The sequence below is a fragment of the Lactuca virosa genome, chromosome 9, assembly GCF_052849685.1.
Source record: "Lactuca virosa cultivar CGN04683 chromosome 9, Lactuca_virosa_CGN04683_v6, whole genome shotgun sequence".
Lineage (NCBI taxonomy): Eukaryota > Viridiplantae > Streptophyta > Magnoliopsida > Asterales > Asteraceae > Lactuca > Lactuca virosa.
In genome coordinates, this window is record NC_136434.1 from 224,599,992 (window position 1) to 224,619,695 (window position 19,704).

Genomic DNA, 19,704 nt, shown 5'->3' on the forward strand with positions numbered 1-19,704 from the left:
CATATGAATCTTACTTCTTTTTGGGTTAATGTTGTGAGGGGTTTGGCTATACAAGAGAAATTTTATATAAATCTTCGTTAATAGCTAGTCAGAACTAAAAATTAATGCACCTCTGTTGGCATTTTGGGAGCTTCCCAATTCTTTACCGCTTCTGTCTTGGAAGGGTCGACATGAATTCCTCTGCTGCTTAACACATGCTCAAGAAAGTGTAATTCTCTTATCTAAAATTCGCACTTATAGAATATTGCTTACAACCTTTCTTTCCTCAAAAGCTCTAGGATCACTCGAAGGTGTTACTCATGCTCTTCCTTGGTTCGTGAATAGACCAGAATATCGTTGATGAATACAATCACGAATTTATCCAAGTAGGGTTTGCACACTCGATTCATAAGATCCATGAAGACATCTGAGGCGTTGTTCAATCCAAAGGGCATGACCAAGAACTCATAATGACCATAGCGCATCCTGAAGGTGGTCTTTGAAATGTCCTCTTTCGTGACTCGAAGTTGATGATATCTCGATCTCAAGTGGATTTTAGAGAAGTAACTGGATCTTTGCAATTGATCGAAGAGATCGTCTATTCGGGGTAGTGGATATCTATTCTTAATGGTCAACTTATTTAGCTCTCTATAGTCAATGCACATTCAAAAAGATCTGTCCTTCTTCTTGACAAATAGAATAGGTGCTCCCCAAGGCGAAAAACTTGGTCTAATGAAACCCTTGTCAAGAAGTTCTTGTAGTTGGCTGGAGAGCTCTTGCATCTTTGAGGGTGCCAATTTATTAGGATACTTTGCTACTGGGGCAGCTCCTGGAACTAAATCGATTCGAAACTCTACTTTTCGAGCTGGCGGTAGACCTGATAGATCTTCAAGGAATACATCAGGAAAATCGCACACCTGAGATACTTCCTCGATCTTTTTCTTCTTATTGTCTTTCCTATCGACAATACGATCTAAGAAGACGAAATACTTTTTATGCAAGTATTTTCTAGCAAACATGCAGGAGATGATCCTAAGGTTTCTACTGGGTTTGTCGCTGTAGACGATTAAGGGTTCTCCGTTTGGTAAGGGTAGATGTAAGGCTTTGTTAAAGCACAACACCTCGACGTGGTTAGAGGATAACCAGTCCATACCGATGATGACGTCGAAACTTCTAATGACCATTGGCATAAGGTCGATGAGAAAAGTATGATTATCTAACGGTAAGGCACAGTTCCTAAGTATTTCTTTAACACTACCGACTTGGCCATTAGCCATTTCTACCCTATAGGCTTCCTTAAGTTTACTAGATGGGTGATTTAACAACTTCCTAAATTTGGGAGTAATATAGCTTCTATCGGCGTTAGTATCAAAATGTATATTTGCATATAAATTATTGATTAGGAACGTACCCGTCGCCACCGTCGGATCTTTCTCCTATGACAAATGCTCTGCTTCTAGCATTATCTCCCCGACCTTTCAACTTTGGAAATCCCTCCTGATATGTCCAATCTCCTTACATTCATAGCACGCTCGACTATCTACTATTGTGGTTCCTCGATTGGATGGGGTTTTGCATCTGTTGGCAAGGTGACCTTTCTTGTTGTAGTTGGTACATACCCAACATGCTCCATTATGACGAAACCTACACTCATTGCATCTAGGGCTACTTCCAGAGGTAGTCCCTGTTGAGGGTGTTGAAACTGCAAACGCTTGAATAACTTCCCGCATCTTCTCAGCTGGTTGCCTATCCTTCCTTTTGGAATCTTTGCCAAACTTCCTTTTTCTACCCTCCACCTTTGGAAGGTCGGCCTTCTGAACCATCGTTCCACAACGAACCTCTTGATGGGTCAGACTAAAGGCTAATCTCTTGGCGCTGTTGAAGGTAGTCGGTTTTGAGGCAATGACTAAGCCTTGGATAGGCTGAGGTAAACCCCAAATATACCTCTCTATCTTATTCTCTTCCGGGGTAACCATCCAGGGACATAAGGTGGCAAGGTCGTTAAAACGGCTTGTATAGGCGGCAACATCAGCTTCCTGCATCATGAGATTCCACAACTCCTGCTCTAGCTTTTGCATCTCTTCACGTTAGACCTGGCAATTTAATACACGACACGATTTACACGACACGAACATGATACGAGTTTTCCGTGTATGTGTTTTAGAAATTCGTGTTTCGTGTTTATTCGTGTCTGACACGTATTTTAAATTCGTGTTTCGTGTCTTACACGTGTCAAACATGAATTTACCTGTTTAGACACGTATAAGACACGATACAAATTCGTGTTGACAAGTGACACGTATAAACACATATAAACACGTATAAACACATATATATTTTAGGGTAAAATTTTATATTTATAAAATACTAGGGACTGATTGCGTAAAAGTTAATATATAGTTTATAACCCTAAATTGAATCGTTTCCAAAATCGCCGACATCTATGATCTATCTCAATTTCGTTTGTCGACTATTCGACTCGTTTATCTGAGTTCTTCATCTCACGTGAATCACGATCATCGGACATATACAGATCGTCGCTCGCCATCTATCACGATCGTCGGACGAGTCGTCCCACATCTTCGTGCTTCACAACCTTCACTGCTTCTCCAATCTCCGGTCCTTCAGCCTCTCACCGAGTCGTCACTCGCCATCGGTGCTTCTGAAGTGAAATCGAAGCTGCTCACTGATTCTCGACTTCTCGTCAGTCGCCATGGTCTCTCAATTCCGTCACCATAGCTTCTTCTGAGTTTATGGCTTCTAACACAAACATGGTATATAATCTATTCCTTTGTGATTTTCTGTTTATTTTTTTGTTTCCTTTGAATCTTTGATCACAGGTTCACAGCCCCTCCTGCAATTTTTCTATTTATTTTTTTGTCTCCTTTGATCACGTATTAACTATTTAATCTGTTAACTGTTAAGACCATAGGATGTTAACTCTTAACTGTTAAGACCATAGGATGTTAACTGTTAAGAACTGTGGATGTTAAGACCATAGGATGGTTGGCTGTTTGTAACTCTTTTAGGCATGGTATATAATCTTTTCCTTTGTAGGCTTTTGTTTCTAGTTGACTCAAAGTCTCAAACTGGAAGACAAGGCCCCTATAAATCTGTTTGTAACTCTTTTAGGCATGGTTGGCTGTTTTCTTTCCTTTATCAGTTTGTCTAATTCTTGTTTTTTTAGATGGATGACAATACTAACAATGATACTAAGGATGATTCAAATGATGATTGTGTGGAGGTAAAGAAGGAGGGAGAAGACAATCAGAAAATGAAAGGAACCCGTAAGAGGGAGAAGAAACAAACCTCACCGGTATGGCGTGTATTCGAGTTATTAAATGATGTTGTCACAAAAGATGGAATTAAGAGAGCAAAATGCAGATGGTGTGATGAGGTGAAGAAGTATGACAGTAGATATGGAACCGGGAACTTACAACGACATATAAATAAATGTTATAGGCCGGATAAGCTTATTGTAGGTCAAATGTTATTGGGGAAGGATAAAGATTCTTTGATGTCGAAGTCCTCAAAATTCAGCAAAGATATATTTCGTGAGAAGTTAGTAAGAGCAATTGTCATGCACAACTTACCATTATCATTTGTGGACTATAGTGGTATTAAAGAATTGTTTGAAACACTGTGAGATCTGATATTGTGAATATGCACAAGAAAGAAACGAACAAGTTAAAATCGTTTCTAAAGGAAGCACCGGGCCGTATTTGCTTAACTTCTAATTTGTGGACTTCTATTACTACTGATGGGTACATTAGCATTACAGCTTATTTCATTGATGAAAATTGGATTTTGCAGAAAAGATTGTTGAATTTTTCTTATATGCCACCTCCCCACAATGGAATTTCATTGAGTGAAAAAGTTTACTCTATGCTTGCGGATTGGGGAATAGAAGGTAAGTTGTTTTCCATAACATTAGACAATGCTTCCGCGAATGACACTTTCGTTAATATCTTGAAGTTCTAATTGAATGTTAGGAAAGCACTTATTAAAGATGGTTAATTTTTTCATATAAGATGTTGTGCTCACATTCTAAATTTGATAGTTCAAGATGGGTTGAAAGAGATTGATGGTTGTGTTTCTAAAGTAAGAGAAAGTGTGAAGTATGTCAAAGCATCTCAAGCTCGCAAACGACAATTTGTGGATTGTGTGAAGTTAGTTAGTTTGGATCCAAAACAGGGGTTAAGACAAGATGTTCCAACAAGGTGGAATTCCACATATCTCATGCTTCGAAGTGCACTTTACTTTCGTACGGCCTTTACTCATTTGGAAGCAAGTGATTCAAATTATAGATTTTGTCCAACTAATGACGAGTGGGATAGGATTGAAGCCCTTAGCAAATTTTTATGTAGTTTCTATGACATTACTTGTGTATTTTTTGGGTCAAAATATCCTACATCTAACTTGTATTTTCCTTCAGTTTTAATGGTTCGTTTGACCTTGGAGAAACATAGGGACAACAATGATGCAAGACTTAAAAAAATGGCTGATTTGATGTTTGCAAAGTTTGAGAAATATTGGTCCGAGTTTAGCTTGATTTTGGCTCTAGCAGTGGTTTTTGATCCTCGATACAAGTTGCAAACTGTGGAATGGGGCTACACTAAGATTTATGGAGATAAATCAAGTCAATTTGAAGAAGTGAAAGATACTTTCTCGTCTCTTTTTGATATTTATTGTAGTAATTCTGCAATGAGAAACAATAGTTGCTCAACTTTGAATGATGTGAATGAGCCTAACGAAAGCTTGGATGAAATTGGTAGCGGTATAAATGTCAATGAAGCTTGGAAGGTACAACTTTTTGTTTAATATTTATTTTACATTCAATAATTTATTCGTCAAATGAAAACCGAAAAGCTGAAATCTGAAAACCGAAAGCTGAAATCTGAAAAATGAAAACTGTTTTGTTTTTATTATGAAAAATAAAAACTGTTTTTTTATTATGAAAAATAAAAACTGTTTTTTTTATTATGAAAAATAAAAACTGTTTTTTTTATGAAAAATGAAAACTATTTTTTATTATAAAAAATGAAAACTGTTTTTTTTTATTATGAAAAATGAAAACTGGAAAATTAAAACTGTTTTTTTATTATTTTTTATCATATTTATTCAATATTTTTAATGTTCTCACTTCTCATTTTACTAATAGGAGTTCGACTCGTTTGATTACGAGTATGTTGTTTCAACTAAAAAGTCCGAACTTGACTTATATTTGGAGGAGCCCCGGATGCCAAGAACAAAAGAGATAAATATTTTGGAATATTGGAGAGGACATCAGGTTCGATATCCCGATATTACCGCTATGGCACGAGATATATTGACTATTCCCGTTTCCACTGTAGCTTCCGAGTCTGCATTTAGTGTTGGAGGTAAAGTTCTTGATCAATATCGAAGCTCCCTCAAATCCGATGTTACGGAAGCAATTATTTGTACCAAAGATTGGTTATTCGGAGAAGCTAATTATAATGTTGGTGATGTGGTGAACGAAGTTGTCAGTTTGGATGTCAATGAGGAGCCTAATTCGGTTAAAAGTTCAACCTCTTACACGGTTGATAGTTAGTAATTTAGTAATTTACTTGTTTTAAAATATGTTGGGATTGTAATTTTGAGTTTGAACTTTGTACTTTGTATTAAGATTATTTGCATGTTATTGTCATCCTATCTTAAAAAATGCATTAAAAGCGTGTTTATTCGTGTTTTCGTGTAACACGGTTAAAAAACGTGTATATTTGTGTCGTGTCACGTGTCACACAAATTTTTTATGTGTCGTTTTCGTGTTTGATATCCCAAACACGTTTTATAATTCGTGTCGTGTTCGTGTTTACCAAATTCGTGTCGTGTAAATTCGTGTCTGACACGAATACACGACACGCAGACACGGATTGCCAGGTCTACTTCACGTGGACAGTACTCTCCAATCATGAGTTGCTTCAACTCATTCCAAGACATGGCGTTTGCTATGTTAACGCCCATGGTCTTGGTGTAACTACTCCACTAGCTTAAGGCTACGTATGTCACGGTGCAGGCGGCGAACTTGATTTTGCAGTTCTGCGGACAAAAGTTTATCTCGAAAACAGACTCCATCTTTTCATCCACCTAGTCAACCCAACTACGCCTTTGTTTCCATAGAAGGGTTTTAGCTTACGGTGCATAAAATCTTTATATGAACAGACTCTAGTTGGACCTCGATTATCTCTTTGTGTGCTCTCGCCTCCGTTACCTCCTTATCCTAAATCCGTAGGGAAAGTTTAAAGTTGAAGTATGTGTAATTCAATATTTAATTGACTTTGATTTAATCACCACTAGGCCATCTTAACGTTGAGTCTATCCGTAACAGCTTAAATTAAATGTAAATTATATATATATATATATATATATATATATATATATATATATATATATATATATATATATATATATTGAAAAAAATATGTATTTTGATATGTATAATTGTATATGAACGGGTGCTTCCTTTTAACAAACTTTAAAAAAAATATAAACACAACAAAGCCATCATACTTGGCTTTTCCTAATCCAAGTTCTTAATTACATACTGTAAATCGTTATATATTTTTTATTTGAACAAAAATGGAAGTCCTTTTTTTTTCAATAAAAGAAACAGATCGAATACTTTCTTTGCTAAATACATGATTTTTCATCATCTATTGTCTATGTTCCTAATCCAACTTCTTAATTAAATACTGTAAATCGTTATATATTTTTTATTTGAACAAAAATGGAAGTCCTTTTTTTCAATAAAAGAAACTGATCGAATACTTTCTTTACTAAATACATGATTTTTCATCATCTATTGTCTATGTTCCAAATTCTATAGAACTTTTATCTTTTTTGAAAAAAAAAAAAAGTTCTCAATAATTACAAGTCATTCACAACATTCACTTTATTCTTTAGAATTTCTTTACGTCGTCTTTGCTTGAAAAATAGTCTTGGATATATTCTTGACTATAATTTTTAAAAATTTACATTAAGTCAAACGTTACATTTATTTCATTAAAAAGTAGAGATCAATCACCCCATTATCATAAGCAAAATAAACTAAAAAGATGATGAACCCTTTGACGGATAGAAATAGAATGTAAATACACAAATGTGAAAACTGAGATATTATACTTGAAAGTAAATGTAATCTATCTCAGGGACTGTAGTCGTTCATAATCAAACTTCAGGGGCTAATTTGCCTTCTTCAGTAAGTTACAAGATAGAAAGAGCGACTTTTTAGTAACCATATTTTTGTTTTGAGGTGGGTAATTAAATTCTTGTGTGTGATTGTGATATATATTTCTATGAAGGAGTTAGAGAGAGAAAAGCGTGTGTGTGTGTGAGAGAGAGATCATAGAGAGATGGACACTGAGAAACCGGAATAAGAGGCAAGCGGAGGTCGAACGTGATGGTCAATTTCCCTCAACACACCTACATGGCAGTTGAGAATCGACCGAAGACCTTTGCTTTCTTTCTTCTTCGTAATCTTTTCTCACTTTCCAGATCTTGCAGCTGATTTTTCGAGCTGGGTTTAACTTCCTTGAAAGATTTTATTCATACGTAATTGCAGAGATTTAGAGAGAGAATAAGAACAGCAATACCCTCGTTCTCGTTCTCCCCCTTTTCTTTTTCAGTCATGAGATCATCTCTTCGTTTTTCGTATTCTTGATTCATCGATCGTCGATCGTAGTTTTTTTTTCCTCTCGTTCTGGATTAGGGTTTTATTCAGTTATCGTTGATCTCTATCACTTCACAGCTCGTGAGTGTTTGTTTGTTTGTTCTTGATTGATCGATATAAATGGAGAAAATCATTGGGGATGAAGATCGTATAGAAGAGAGGATGATCGGATCGCCTTCTAGCGACGGAAAGATGGTGATAAAACTCAAGATTCCGAAGCTCGCGGCGGCGATAGAAGGTGAAAAATCGTCGGAGGAGGATGTGATCGGAAGCTTCTCGACGTCGAGCTCGAGAATGGCGAAAGAAGGTGAAACGATGAATCAAGGAAAAAGGGTTTGTCCTGAATGTAAAAAAGAGTTCAGCTCGGGGAAAGCATTGGGAGGTCACATGAGGGTTCATGTTCAAGCCGCTAACAAGAATACTTTTCTAAAACACTCATCCAAAACAACTAAGTTTAACAAAGATGCTCATCATGATTTCAACAATGGCGATGAGAATCTGAAGAAACAACATCAACAGCAACAAGAAGAAAGAAAACCCTATTATGCGAGCTGCGTGAATGATGAGGGTAAACCCACATGTTCTCTATGTGGAAAAATCTTCCCATCCATGAAATCACTGTTTGGTCATATGAGGTGTCACCCCGAACGACTATGGCGAGGCATTCTACCACCACCCAACACCCCAACCCCAACCGCCGTCGCACCCCGCCGTAACCTAGTTAGAAATAAACCAAGCTATTTTGCTTCTTCCACTTCTTCTTCGTCTTTATCTGATAATTATGTCAATGAAGAAGGCAGCAACGTCTTTGATGGTGGTGGCTCCGGCGGCGATCAGGTGGTTGATTTGACAAAGTTTTTACGGGGGTGGTCGGTGACTGAACGGAGAGGCCGTAGGGCGTTGAAAGCAGCTGATGACGATGAGGTTTTACTGGAAGCGGTGGAGGATCTCATGAGCTTAGCTCATGCCGATCCATCTCCGGCGGAATCCGATGTTACTCAGAGGCAGTTAGGAGTGGCGCCGGTGGCGGTGCTTGAGCGTTCCAACAGTAATTCTCTAACAAATAAAGATCATCATAAAATCGACGAAAAGTCTCCTTCTATTCATCTTCCGGTGTCGACAGGGAAAGGAAAAGCAGCTATGGTGGAAGAAATCGAACCGGTGAAAATGGAGTTTGATGGTATGATCAAGAATTTTTCTGACAACGAATCCGATTGTAGAAACACCCAACATTTACTGATTAATTACAAATACAATAATCCATTCAGTAGCCCTTCTTACAACAGTCCTACCAAGATCAAAAAGAGGAAGAAGATGAAGCTGATGATGGAATTGGAACAGCTCCCCATCGTCGCCGGTGACCCAACTCTTCCACCACCTCTCCTGCTTCCATTGGCATTGTCAATACCGGAACATCATGAGAGTAAATACAAATGCACCACCTGCCATAAATGTTTCGCAACTCATCAAGCACTTGGTGGGCATAGATCAAGTCACAACAAGACGAAGCTCACATCAACAACCGATCATCATCATCATCAGACTGAACTAGAGGATTATGAGAGCTCTCTAATGAATCTATCCGGTGAACATGTGGAGAAAGAAGTCGAATTTGCAGCTGATGCCATGGTGACTCTGGGGAGCAATGGTATACTTCATCAATGTAAAATCTGCGACAAGATTTTTCCAACAGGACAAGCACTTGGTGGGCATAAGAGGTGCCACTGGACTGGAACCATCGAAGCACAAGCAGCTCCGTCGAGCCAAATCACCTCCACCGGAGAAGCAGCTAGTAGCTGCCGCCGGAAAGGTCTTGACATTGATCTGAATGAGTTTCCTCCGGCTACAATGATGGAAGATGAAGCTGGAAATGTAAATGGAAATGGGTATGCTTCTTCATCATACAACTCAAACATGGGTTAGTTCTTTTTTGTGATTTTATCACTTTTTCATTAGAATTAGTAGTAGTCGTAGTAGATATCATCAACTGATTTTCTTTTGTTTTCTTGAAAAATTGATCACTTTTTGGCAAGTGTTATTAGATATGGCTGGTGTTATGTGTTTGAATTTTATTGGTGATGATGACATGCAAGAGTGTTTAGCATGGGATTAAAGGAAAGTTCCAAAATACCCTTTTTTGTTGGTTTCTTTTGGATGATGATGATGATGATGATATCATAATGTAAGCAAGGTTGCATATGTACTAGGAATATATTGGACTTCAACTGGGATTAATCAAATCAATCAATCACTAGCTTTCTGAGTTTTCTGTGTTTTTGATCTTAATTTACTGCAAAGATTTTGTGGTGTTCAAGGTTACAATTTAAAAATGAAAAAACAAAAAAAAGATTTTTGTTTTTTTATATTTTGATAAGAATAAACAAAGGGTAATATTGGGCTTGGATTTTTGTGAAAAAGAATGTTGTTAAAAGGTAGATAATAAATAATTGGTGGATGTAAGTAGAAAATATAGTTGGAGGTTGTGAAATAACCAACCCAAAAGGTGGAAAGTGGGGTAGTGGAAGGAAGACTTGGACTAGGAAAATGTCAAAGAAAGAAGCCAAACTTATGGGGCTGAGTAAATTACAAGAATACCCTCATTATATTTTTGTCATATTTCTTGCAAGAATCAATAAAAGTTTTCCAAGTCACAAGTCATAACTTTGAGAATATCAAGAGTTGAATGGCATGCCTTTATTCAATGTTTTGAATGAATTATGTCATGAGCAAATTGGCAACTATTTTTATCAATTTTTTTACGTAAAATAATATGACCCTGTATTGCGTCATGCATATATGTTGTGTGAATGACCGTTTTAGCCATATATTTCCAAATATCACCAATCTTGAAGTAAAATCACCAGTTTTATTGGAGGTGGTAAATTTATTGCAGGTGGTAAATTTTTATACCACGCACAAATAAATAAGTTTGGGTTGTCTGATATGAGATCAGATCATAGACAGGTTAACCCGTGTAACTTGTATGATAAACAAACAGACTGTCTTCAGGTTGGTAGGCGGTTCGTGTGAGGACCCGCAAATCCTTTTAATTATATTAGGTTAAAAAAACACATTTTTCATTTTTGAAATATGCAATGCCTAAATCTATGTAGCCCTAAAAAGTAAATCACTTTAACACACTTATCCACAAATTTTGAACTCTTAGTCTCGTCCTTTCTCACGTTTTGAATTTGCAATGCCCTAAATCTTAATCATATCTATATGTCACGACTCCATGTTGCTTAGTCGACTATTGTTTAAATAAAGATCTTCTACCCTTAACTTTTTCTTATGAAATTGATTTAAAAAAAAAAACAGTATAAAATATATTAAAAAGTAATGAAGGTGATGTATATATGCTTTATATGGTGGTCACCAGCAAGCAATATTATGACCTACAAATAAGGGTGTAACTGCATCGAGCTAGCTCGTGAGATACTCGAAACCGACTCAAAAAATACTCGAAATCAACTCGGTTCAAGTCGAGTCGAGCTCGAGCTCTAGCTACTCGAGTATTGAAATATGCAGCTCATGAAGCTCGGGAGCTTAATCGAGCTTAATTATATTTATACTTTTCCCCTTTATTTTATTCATATTATACATGATCGAGCCGAGTCGAGTCAAGCTCATGAGTTAGGCGTATTTCTATTTCATTTTTTGTAATTTTATCTTTTTAATATATAGTCAAGTCGAGTTGAGCCAAGTTCGAAAGTGTCAATTACTTTATTGAGCTACAGACCGAGTTTGACATTGAGGCACGAGTTAGTTTTGAACCTGAGTTTTTTAGTTGAGTCAAGTTTCGAGCTTGACAGTATTCGAATCGATTACACCCTACCTACAAACCCGTTGATACTTGTGAATTCGAATAACAAGATTATGACCCACAAACACATAAATTGAGCGATATAAATGGTTTGTGTCCGTGTTTGGCTTATATGGATTAGTGTTGAACCATATTTTATTTTAATTACATGGGTCGCATTCAGGTTACGTTTTCTGACCCACCAACTCGCACATCCAAACACGACACGAATGACACTCTTATAATTTTTTTTATTAACCTTCACATAATTACTTGTATATGTATAAAAACTGGATTCTTGTTTGGCAAGAATCTTAGGTAACCTGTTTTTTAATTTTCTAAAGTAGGATGACATGGGGATTACAAAAGTCTACATACAACTTCCATAACACTAAAAAGCATGCCCATTAAGAATTCGAAGATGTTTTCGATATATTCCAATTCCACATAATTAACCACTTATAAATAATAATAAAAAAATACCACTGATAAAAGTCGGTACATGATAATAGGTCCATAAATGGACTTCCATATATTATAAGAATACTTTCCAAAAGTATCCATTTTTTTATTTCAAAATTTTCAAAAAAATACGAATAAAACGGATGACACATCAAGATCGTTTTGTACACTTTCGTGGGGTGGTAACGGGAACATTAAGCAACATGATATGTCACAAAGGTTACATCGCAAATGTGTGTGTATTGAATGTGGGTTGCATTGGATATGCACTATATCCATCTTGATAAATTGGCGTGTGTCTTTAAAATTCATTTTTTTATTTAAAACGTCATTTGAAATATCATGTTTATTAGTATAGTCCAATTTTAGTCAAAATCACATAAATCAAATCAAAATCAAATCCACCAATCTTTTATCACATTGAACAGACGATCCTAAAAATCTTCATAATTATAGTATAATTAACTATTTACTAAAATACAAAAACAAAAGAGAATTTAATCCAAATTAAGACCTTTCAAGAATGACATAATTAGCTACTACTTCATATAACCATAATTTTAATTAATTACACAAGATGCAAATCAACAACCTCCTTACAATAACCCAAAAACGAAACACAAATATTACAGAGGGTCATACTTATTATTATACGAGTGAATTAAGTGGGAACAAGCTCCACTTTTTGGGAAGAAATTTCAATGTAAAATGTCACAAACAATAGTATCAATTGGATTAAAAGACATGAACTTAATCTACAAACCCTATTTTTCAATCTCTTTACATCTTCTTCTGTTTCCTGTTTCTTCAACACCTTCTTATTTTCCAGTTTCTTTACATCATCTTGTAAATTATGTTTCATTTCATGCATCAAGCTTTTAGTTGTTGTAGTTATTGCTACAATTTCCACCTCAGCTTGGATATTTTCCTTCAAAAGCTCATCAAGCTCAGTTTTAGTGTCTGCTGATGTTATGGCAGATTCAAGTTCTGAAATTGTGGCATCTTTGAGCTCAAGAATATTACGAATCGAGTCATCAAAAGTCAATGGCTCTGACTCATCTTTCCCAATATCTTTCCATTTCTGCACTTCTGTAAATTATTTAAAAGAAAATGAATAATAGTTTATCAAGAATGAATAAAGTAGGAAACTTTAGTGTATACCTATTTCAAGTTCTTCCACAGAAGAATCGAAACTTGTGATGGATTCCACAAGGGCATCTTGGTCAAATCCCACCTCATGTTTCTCAATCTTTTCTTCCTTCACCTCCCATGAATCCTTAGCTTCTGCATCTTCTTGTGTGACACCTTCAGATTCAATTTCATTGTTTACAAGTTCATCATCATCATGTTTTGTAGAATTCCCACTCTGTTTACTTTTGGTTGCTACAGAGTTAGTAGTCCCCTGCACAAAGAGAAAGTTGTCCATATTGGAATCTGAATTTTCCTTCTCGATATTGAATCCCCTAAGCTTCTTGCTGGATCCAGTTTGATGATTGCTTTTCTGATTTCCAGAATGAACTGAAATGGCTGAATTTCCCCCATTTGAATTACTTATTTTAGGCCTTGTTCTTGGAGCATATGAGGACCTGATACTTTGGTCCTCACTGTTTTCAGAATCTGCCCTAGTTGCAAGAACAGAATGATCACCCAATCCAGAATCACCATGATGGAGTTTAGAATTACCATTAACATTCACCATAGAATCCCTAACTAGTGAATCACCCAAATCCCCATTATTTCTACTATCTATTTTACTACCTGGATTTTTAACAAGTTCCCTAGGCATCCTCCGCCATTTTCTCAATCCACGCTTATTTACAGATGGGGACGACGATCCATTGGACGAATCATTAACATCTTCAACGTGACACACACCATTACTTTTTAATTTAATTTCACTTTCACCGACATTTCCCAATTCTTCAGGGGATATCGACTCGTTAACATCCATTGGTTTTAGCACAGAACACTTGCTTAATTTTAACAATTGTATATAAATGATAGATACAACAAAAGCGATCCAAAAGTAACGCTAGAGGTCAAGATCGATAGTTAACAACAACCGTTTCCGGCTATAGCAAAACGAATCGGCGAAATTAAATCTCAAATTTCCAATTACGTATTGATTGAATTCAACTAAATGCCAATTGCTTAATCTTTTCACTTCCAAAGAGACGTCGACTCAAAAAAATTGAGAAATTAAATAAGTGAAGATAAAGTGTGAATTAAATGTGGAAGACTTCAACATACCTTAGTTTCCATAATGAATGAATGAAGAAAGCTTTAAATTGGAGAAAGTAATGCTGATTGAGCAAATTGGAAGAACTGGAACCCTAAATTGCGAATGGATATGAAATTTGTAGCCATGAAATTTCTAGGAAGATCAAGAGAATGAATCAGTCATTATTATTATTGTAGAATAAATAAAAGATATTGGAACGAGAGTGGGCACAACTAATGTAGCCGGTGGGCCAACGTACAGATATAACGGTCACGCTGGAAGTCACGTGACATGGGGTCTGTTTATTCCAATCTCACTATATATACTTGTACTTCGTGCTTGTGTAGTCATACCATGTTTCTTATTATTATTAATTTAAAAAAAAAAATCATATTTCATGTATTTATCTATATAGGAAGAAAATATGTATTTTGGGTTTAGTGGCAGATATAATCTTCTAAATTAGGGGTGTTTGTTTGGATAGATTGGTTTGATTCGATCCGATCAAATAAATCCAAATAGATTTTGGTTTTTCAAAAAATAGATATGAATAGTTCAAATTAAATTTAAAACCGATCTGATCCAATCAAACTACAACTTGATTGGATCGGTTTTTACAATTCGATTTTCAAGAGGAAAGACATTTTAAGATATATTATTTAGATATTAGCCAACTCTATAAAAGTAACTACAAAAACTTTTTAGTTATGAATTATAATTTATAAACTACTATTAAAAAAATGATTATAGTTTAATATTTCAATGATAAGAAATTTTTGATAAAAATACATATTAAGGTATTATATTGTATGAAAGTTTATAATACTTAAAAATAATAATTTAGTAATTTTATAAATGATTAAGGATAAAATTAATAATAAATTGTTTTCGGTTTTTTTGGATTATTCGGTTCTTATTTTATAAACCAAAACCAATCTGAAATCCAAAATAATAATTCGGTTTAATTTAATATAAATCAAAAATCCGAATATCCGAACCAAATAGTCAAATCTAAATTGTCCGATTGGACAATTCGGTTATAACCAAATAGTGAACAACCCTATTCTAAACAACTGTCGTTATACATATGTTTCAAATCAGATTTGAACCTTTAATTTTAAAGATGAAGGACAATATTTGATATTATTTGGTTAAAAGTCACTCGTAAAAGAAGTTAAAGTATTTGAAGCCATGAGAAAATGACGTTAAAAAATTATTTATTATAGGGTTAGCGGTTTAACATGTTTTCCGTTGGTCTTTTATTTTGATATAAAATTGTTTTAATTTTGAAAAATAAATAAATAGTATAGTGATGAATAAATGACCTTTATGTAAATACTATGTTAATTTGTTGTAAAGTGAAGGGGTCCCTACATGAAACAATATGCTAATGTCGATGCCCTTTTAAGCTTAAAATCGAGAAACACATTTTCTATCACATTATATGCTTACTGCATCAAACATGTGTCTTTTATCAAATCTAAGTTTTCATACAATTCACATGTTCTTAGCTTCCTTAGGCAATAAGTAGAAATGTGTCGCACACTACAATTTAATGCAACGGAATATAGCAAAAAAAAGACCTTAAATTGGAATTTAAGGTACCAAACGCATCCCATATACATGTATAAATAATAATCGGGTGTTGCTAAATCCTTTATGCAACGATGACCTTCTGTATACAAAATTCAACACCAACATCTATGAATCAAGCTAACACCGGACTGAATCTTCTAAGGCAAGAAACTTTGTATCTTCAATATTCAACCGATCAAATTCTTATAAGTTAGAGGTTAGTAGATAAAACAAATACATTCCATTCCCAAAACCCTGTCCAAATACGATGAATCCCAAAAATAAGTATTGATGATATAAACCATTAGAATATAATACAACCATTTTCTTTCGATATTCCAACGTACATAAGTAATGTACTGATGTCCATCCCAGCAACTGAGGTTGGCTAATACAGGGTTTTGAGAAAATGATATCAAGAGTGTATTTAGGTAATGTAAGAAAAGTAATTCACAAGATGCCATTTTTTGCTTATAACCCCTTTGTTTATTGTTTATAAAAAAAGTTTATGTGTGTGTGTCTGGTGTACGTGTGTGGGTGTGATGTCTCATGTGTGTGTATGTCCTTTGCCTCCCCAAAAATTATATGTGCTTTACCAATTTCCATAATTCCATGTTTTGTAGAAAGAAATAATCGTTAAATTTGGAATACTGAGATTGGAAAACTGAGATAGGAAAGTATGTTGCAAAGTCTGATTTTTTTGCACCAGAGTGAAATACTAAGGGCTATTTGGTAGTTTTTTAATTTTTATATAAAAAAAGTAAGTAAGATGTATAATGTTATAGTCTTATAGTCTCTTAATCCTGTTTTTTATTTTTTCAGCAACCGCTTATTTTATAGTAGTGTGTCTTACTTTTTAAATGGGAGCCTCTTTTTTTTCTTTCCAAAAATGTCCTAATCTTTTTTACCTCTTATCATTCTATTCACGTATACACCTCCCCATCCACCATCTTCTCTCGACGTACACACCCTCCACCTCGACCATGTGATCTCTTGTATGGTCACTGCCGATGGTCGTCTTCACCTCTAGCATTATCAAAACTCGGCGACAAGAGCCATTAGGTAAGGTTTTTTCTTGAATTGATTTTTTGAAATCGATTATGTGTATGATATGAGACAACATTTCTTTGAAGAAACCAATGATATAACATCTCAAATTTTCAACCAAATTTAAAATCTTCTAAGTATGAATTAAACAACCAAAAATCATCTTTTAAAAGAAACATGAGTATTCATTTTATTGGAACATCATAAAACAAACATAGAAGTTAACGAAATTCTCAAAAGAAATCATAGATGCGAGTACAGTCCCTTCGCGTCCATTCCTTTCTCACCAAACAACGTGAAAAATATTTAAATATAACGAGTACACACAAAGTTTAGCCAATTCCCTAGTATACAACAAACTCCATCACACATACAATGCATTCCAACGGTGAGCTCATAACCAACGCCACAATGGGGTTGTAGGCTCACAACCGTCATCTTATCTGACTTGTAGGCTCCTAGCTATCATTCCATTTGGGACAGTAGGTGCACAACCAACACCTCAGTGGTCATATAGGTGCACAACCATCATCTCATCTAACATGTAGGCTCCCAAACATCATTTCCTAACACTTTCCAATTACCAGAACAAAAGATTACTCTAGTCTAATCAAACATTCGTACACTAACAGTACACAAACATCCTACCATACAAAGGACATATGTAACATCCAGTTTCTGATGTCGGGGTAGTGGACTGTAATTTGTTCGAATAAACGTCTTGGGCTTCAAGGGAATAGATTTTAGACCCTATTAGATGTTGATAATGTTGGTTAAGTGACTTAATCCCTTGAATTATGCTTTGGAGCCAAATGGTAAAATGAGAAAAGTGTTATTTCCATCTTATTGCATGAATTAATGAATTTAGTTTAGTATGTTTTAAGTCAAAAGTAATTTGATATAATTGTGGAGATTGTCAATACCTTCGCATGCATATAAAGATCACTAAAACGGAGTTTAAACGACGAAGTTATGGTTATTTAAAGTTGGAATGGATTTGGGGGAAAACCTGTCACCATAGCTTGATGAGGAGTTCACCATGTAGTCGTGAGTTGTGCAGCCCAAGCCTATTAAATTAGGGTTTGCTTTTTTATTTAAAGGCGTCTACCCCTTGTTTTAGGTCATTTGCAGCCTCCATTGCATCAAGAACCTCTCTTTCTAGCAACCCTAGCCTCCCTTCATAGATTAAGATCCTCATCTTTCTTCTCATCCATTTTTAATGGTGTTTTTATGGCTTTTGAGTGTGTTGTTCTTCAAAGACTTGGTTTTGAAGCTTGGAAACGGTGGATATCATCCTTCATCTACCTTCTGGACCGTTGTGAGTTGCAAAGATCCTTGTTTTATTGTGTTTCATCATTAGATCTACGGGTATTTTTTGTTTTGGTCCATTTTAACGAGTTTTGGTCCCTTTATGACTTGTTCCACGGATTTTGAAGAACTCAATGAGCTTTGGTTCACATTTAAAGTTCAGATCTAGTGATTTGGTGGATTAAAGAGTGTGTGCAAGAACTCTCTTTACTCCATACATAAAGAAAAATGGGTTTTTGGTCATTTCTCAACTTAGGGTTTTAGATCTTGGAATTTTGTGGCACTATTATGAATAAAGTTGGAAACTTTATCCATTTAATCATCATGTTGATTCAAATCTAATAGTTGGAGGCTTGGACTTAATGGATTGAGTCGAGAAAGATGCATTCTTGGATTTTTTGAGACTTAAAGTCTAGATCTTGGTTGTTAAACCATGGGAATGGCTAAAGTTGAAAACTTTATCCATTAAGTCACTGAGAAGAATTAGATATGAGATTTGTGGCTTTGGACTTAAAGGATTAAGTCCTTAATGGCAAAGGTTGTTAAGCCAAGAAACTGTGGCGCGGTGGGCCGCTAACCACGACACGGTGGACAAGAGGTCCTACGTCTATTTTTTCATATCCTGGACACAACATGGCCAAAGTTTTCCCACGGTGCGGTTGGCCTTTGAACGTTAACAATTGAATTTTTGACCAGTTTTACTTTTAGTCAAACCTTGTTAGAATTAAATGTTTAGCTAAGGATTGGTCTCGGTTTGTTATTAGGTAGCTTGCGTTAGCTGTTCTGTTTTTGAGGTTGTTGTTAAGATTATTTCTTTTAGGTCAGGTGAGTTTGTATTACTATACTTTGTACTAAAGTATAGATCATTTGTATGTTTGGATGTTGATATGATGTACTGGTATGTTAGGCGAGTATATTTTTTATGATTACATGTGTGTGCTTGTTATTGTTATTTGCATATGTCGACATATTATGGTAGGTTTGAGGCGGTACAGTTGTATGCTGAAGGCCAAGAGACCCAGGCGGTCCAGTTCATATTGTAGGCCCAATGGGAGCGTCCCGGCTTGGATGTTGTAGGCTCCGGGGAGCGGCCCATCATAGATGTTGTAGGCTCCGGTGGCAGTCCAACCTTGTGTTATAGACCTTGTGTACCATCATTGTATGTGTATTGTTATGTGTGGTATTTTGTGGAAATCATTAAGTTTTGTCTTACAGTTGTGGATTAAATGTTTTTTAAGTACTTTACCCGTTCAAGGGAAGGAGAATGTGTGACTGTACACACACATTAGCAGTTTTATGATTCGAGATTCCGCGTTGATTTTCTGTATAACTTTAAAAAAATTTAAATTATCGTTTATGAATAAATGATTTTGCCTCAGATGTATATTTATAAAATGGTTGTTTATTCTATTTTAAGAATGAAAAAAAAATTATTCTGGAAATTGGGACGGTACAACATATAATGTCACACATAGTATAGTGAGAAAAAGCAATTGAATATAGAATTCCAAGTCTCACATACACGACTCCTCAAACAAACCAACTAGCATGAACCACCTAATTTCACCAAATCAGATGCCAATCCTCAGTTCAAAACTCATGTCCATCAAATTTTGACCA

General features: G+C 35.4%; 4 protein-coding genes and 1 long non-coding RNA gene across 5 annotated transcripts; 4 read left to right on the forward strand and 1 right to left on the reverse strand.

The window, feature by feature from the left end:
* The first annotated feature begins 3,253 nt into the window (after positions 1–3,253).
* On the forward strand, positions 3,254–3,625 carry LOC145140354 (uncharacterized). Its single transcript, XM_079073871.1, has one exon. The coding sequence runs from the start codon at positions 3,254–3,256 to the stop codon at positions 3,623–3,625; it is 372 nt and encodes a 123-aa protein (XP_078929997.1).
* Positions 3,626–3,642: 17 nt separating this feature from the next.
* On the forward strand, positions 3,643–5,551 carry LOC145140355 (zinc finger BED domain-containing protein RICESLEEPER 2-like). The gene is made up of 3 exons (XM_079073872.1): positions 3,643–3,889; positions 4,040–4,782; positions 5,141–5,551. Exons 1-3 carry the CDS (start codon positions 3,643–3,645, stop codon positions 5,549–5,551), a joined length of 1,401 nt encoding a protein of 466 aa, XP_078929998.1.
* A 1,791-nt stretch (positions 5,552–7,342) lies between these two features.
* LOC145136229 (uncharacterized) lies at positions 7,343–9,893 on the forward strand. Its single transcript, XM_079070399.1, has one exon. The coding sequence runs from the start codon at positions 7,790–7,792 to the stop codon at positions 9,590–9,592; it is 1,803 nt and encodes a 600-aa protein (XP_078926525.1). The 5' UTR covers positions 7,343–7,789; the 3' UTR covers positions 9,593–9,893.
* A 2,564-nt stretch (positions 9,894–12,457) lies between these two features.
* On the reverse strand, positions 12,458–14,341 carry LOC145138165 (WPP domain-interacting protein 2-like). Its single transcript, XM_079072295.1, has 2 exons — positions 13,095–14,341; positions 12,458–13,022 (listed from the first exon to the last, which is right to left on the reverse strand). Exons 1-2 carry the CDS (start codon positions 13,882–13,884, stop codon positions 12,595–12,597), a joined length of 1,218 nt encoding a protein of 405 aa, XP_078928421.1. The 5' UTR covers positions 13,885–14,341; the 3' UTR covers positions 12,458–12,594.
* A 1,451-nt stretch (positions 14,342–15,792) lies between these two features.
* Positions 15,793–19,296, forward strand: LOC145138200 (uncharacterized). The gene is made up of 2 exons (XR_013721379.1): positions 15,793–16,791; positions 19,064–19,296. It is a non-coding gene; the product is annotated as an uncharacterized LOC145138200 (long non-coding RNA).
* The last annotated feature ends 408 nt before the right edge of the window (positions 19,297–19,704 follow it).

Coding starts and splice junctions, on each gene's coding strand:
- LOC145140354 (XM_079073871.1), top strand. CDS start 3,254: ATGAAAGGAACCCGTAAGAGGGAGAAGAAACAAACCTCACCGGTATGG.
- LOC145136229 (XM_079070399.1), top strand. CDS start 7,790: ATGGAGAAAATCATTGGGGATGAAGATCGTATAGAAGAGAGGATGATC.
- LOC145138165 (XM_079072295.1), bottom strand. CDS start 13,884: ATGGATGTTAACGAGTCGATATCCCCTGAAGAATTGGGAAATGTCGGT. Junction 13,023..13,094: donor TGTGGAAGAACTTGAAATAG/GTATACACTAAA, acceptor AATAATTTACAG/AAGTGCAGAAATGGAAAGAT.
- LOC145140355 (XM_079073872.1), top strand. CDS start 3,643: ATGCACAAGAAAGAAACGAACAAGTTAAAATCGTTTCTAAAGGAAGCA. Junction 3,890..4,039: donor TGCGGATTGGGGAATAGAAG/GTAAGTTGTTTT, acceptor TAAATTTGATAG/TTCAAGATGGGTTGAAAGAG. Junction 4,783..5,140: donor ATGTCAATGAAGCTTGGAAG/GTACAACTTTTT, acceptor TTTTACTAATAG/GAGTTCGACTCGTTTGATTA.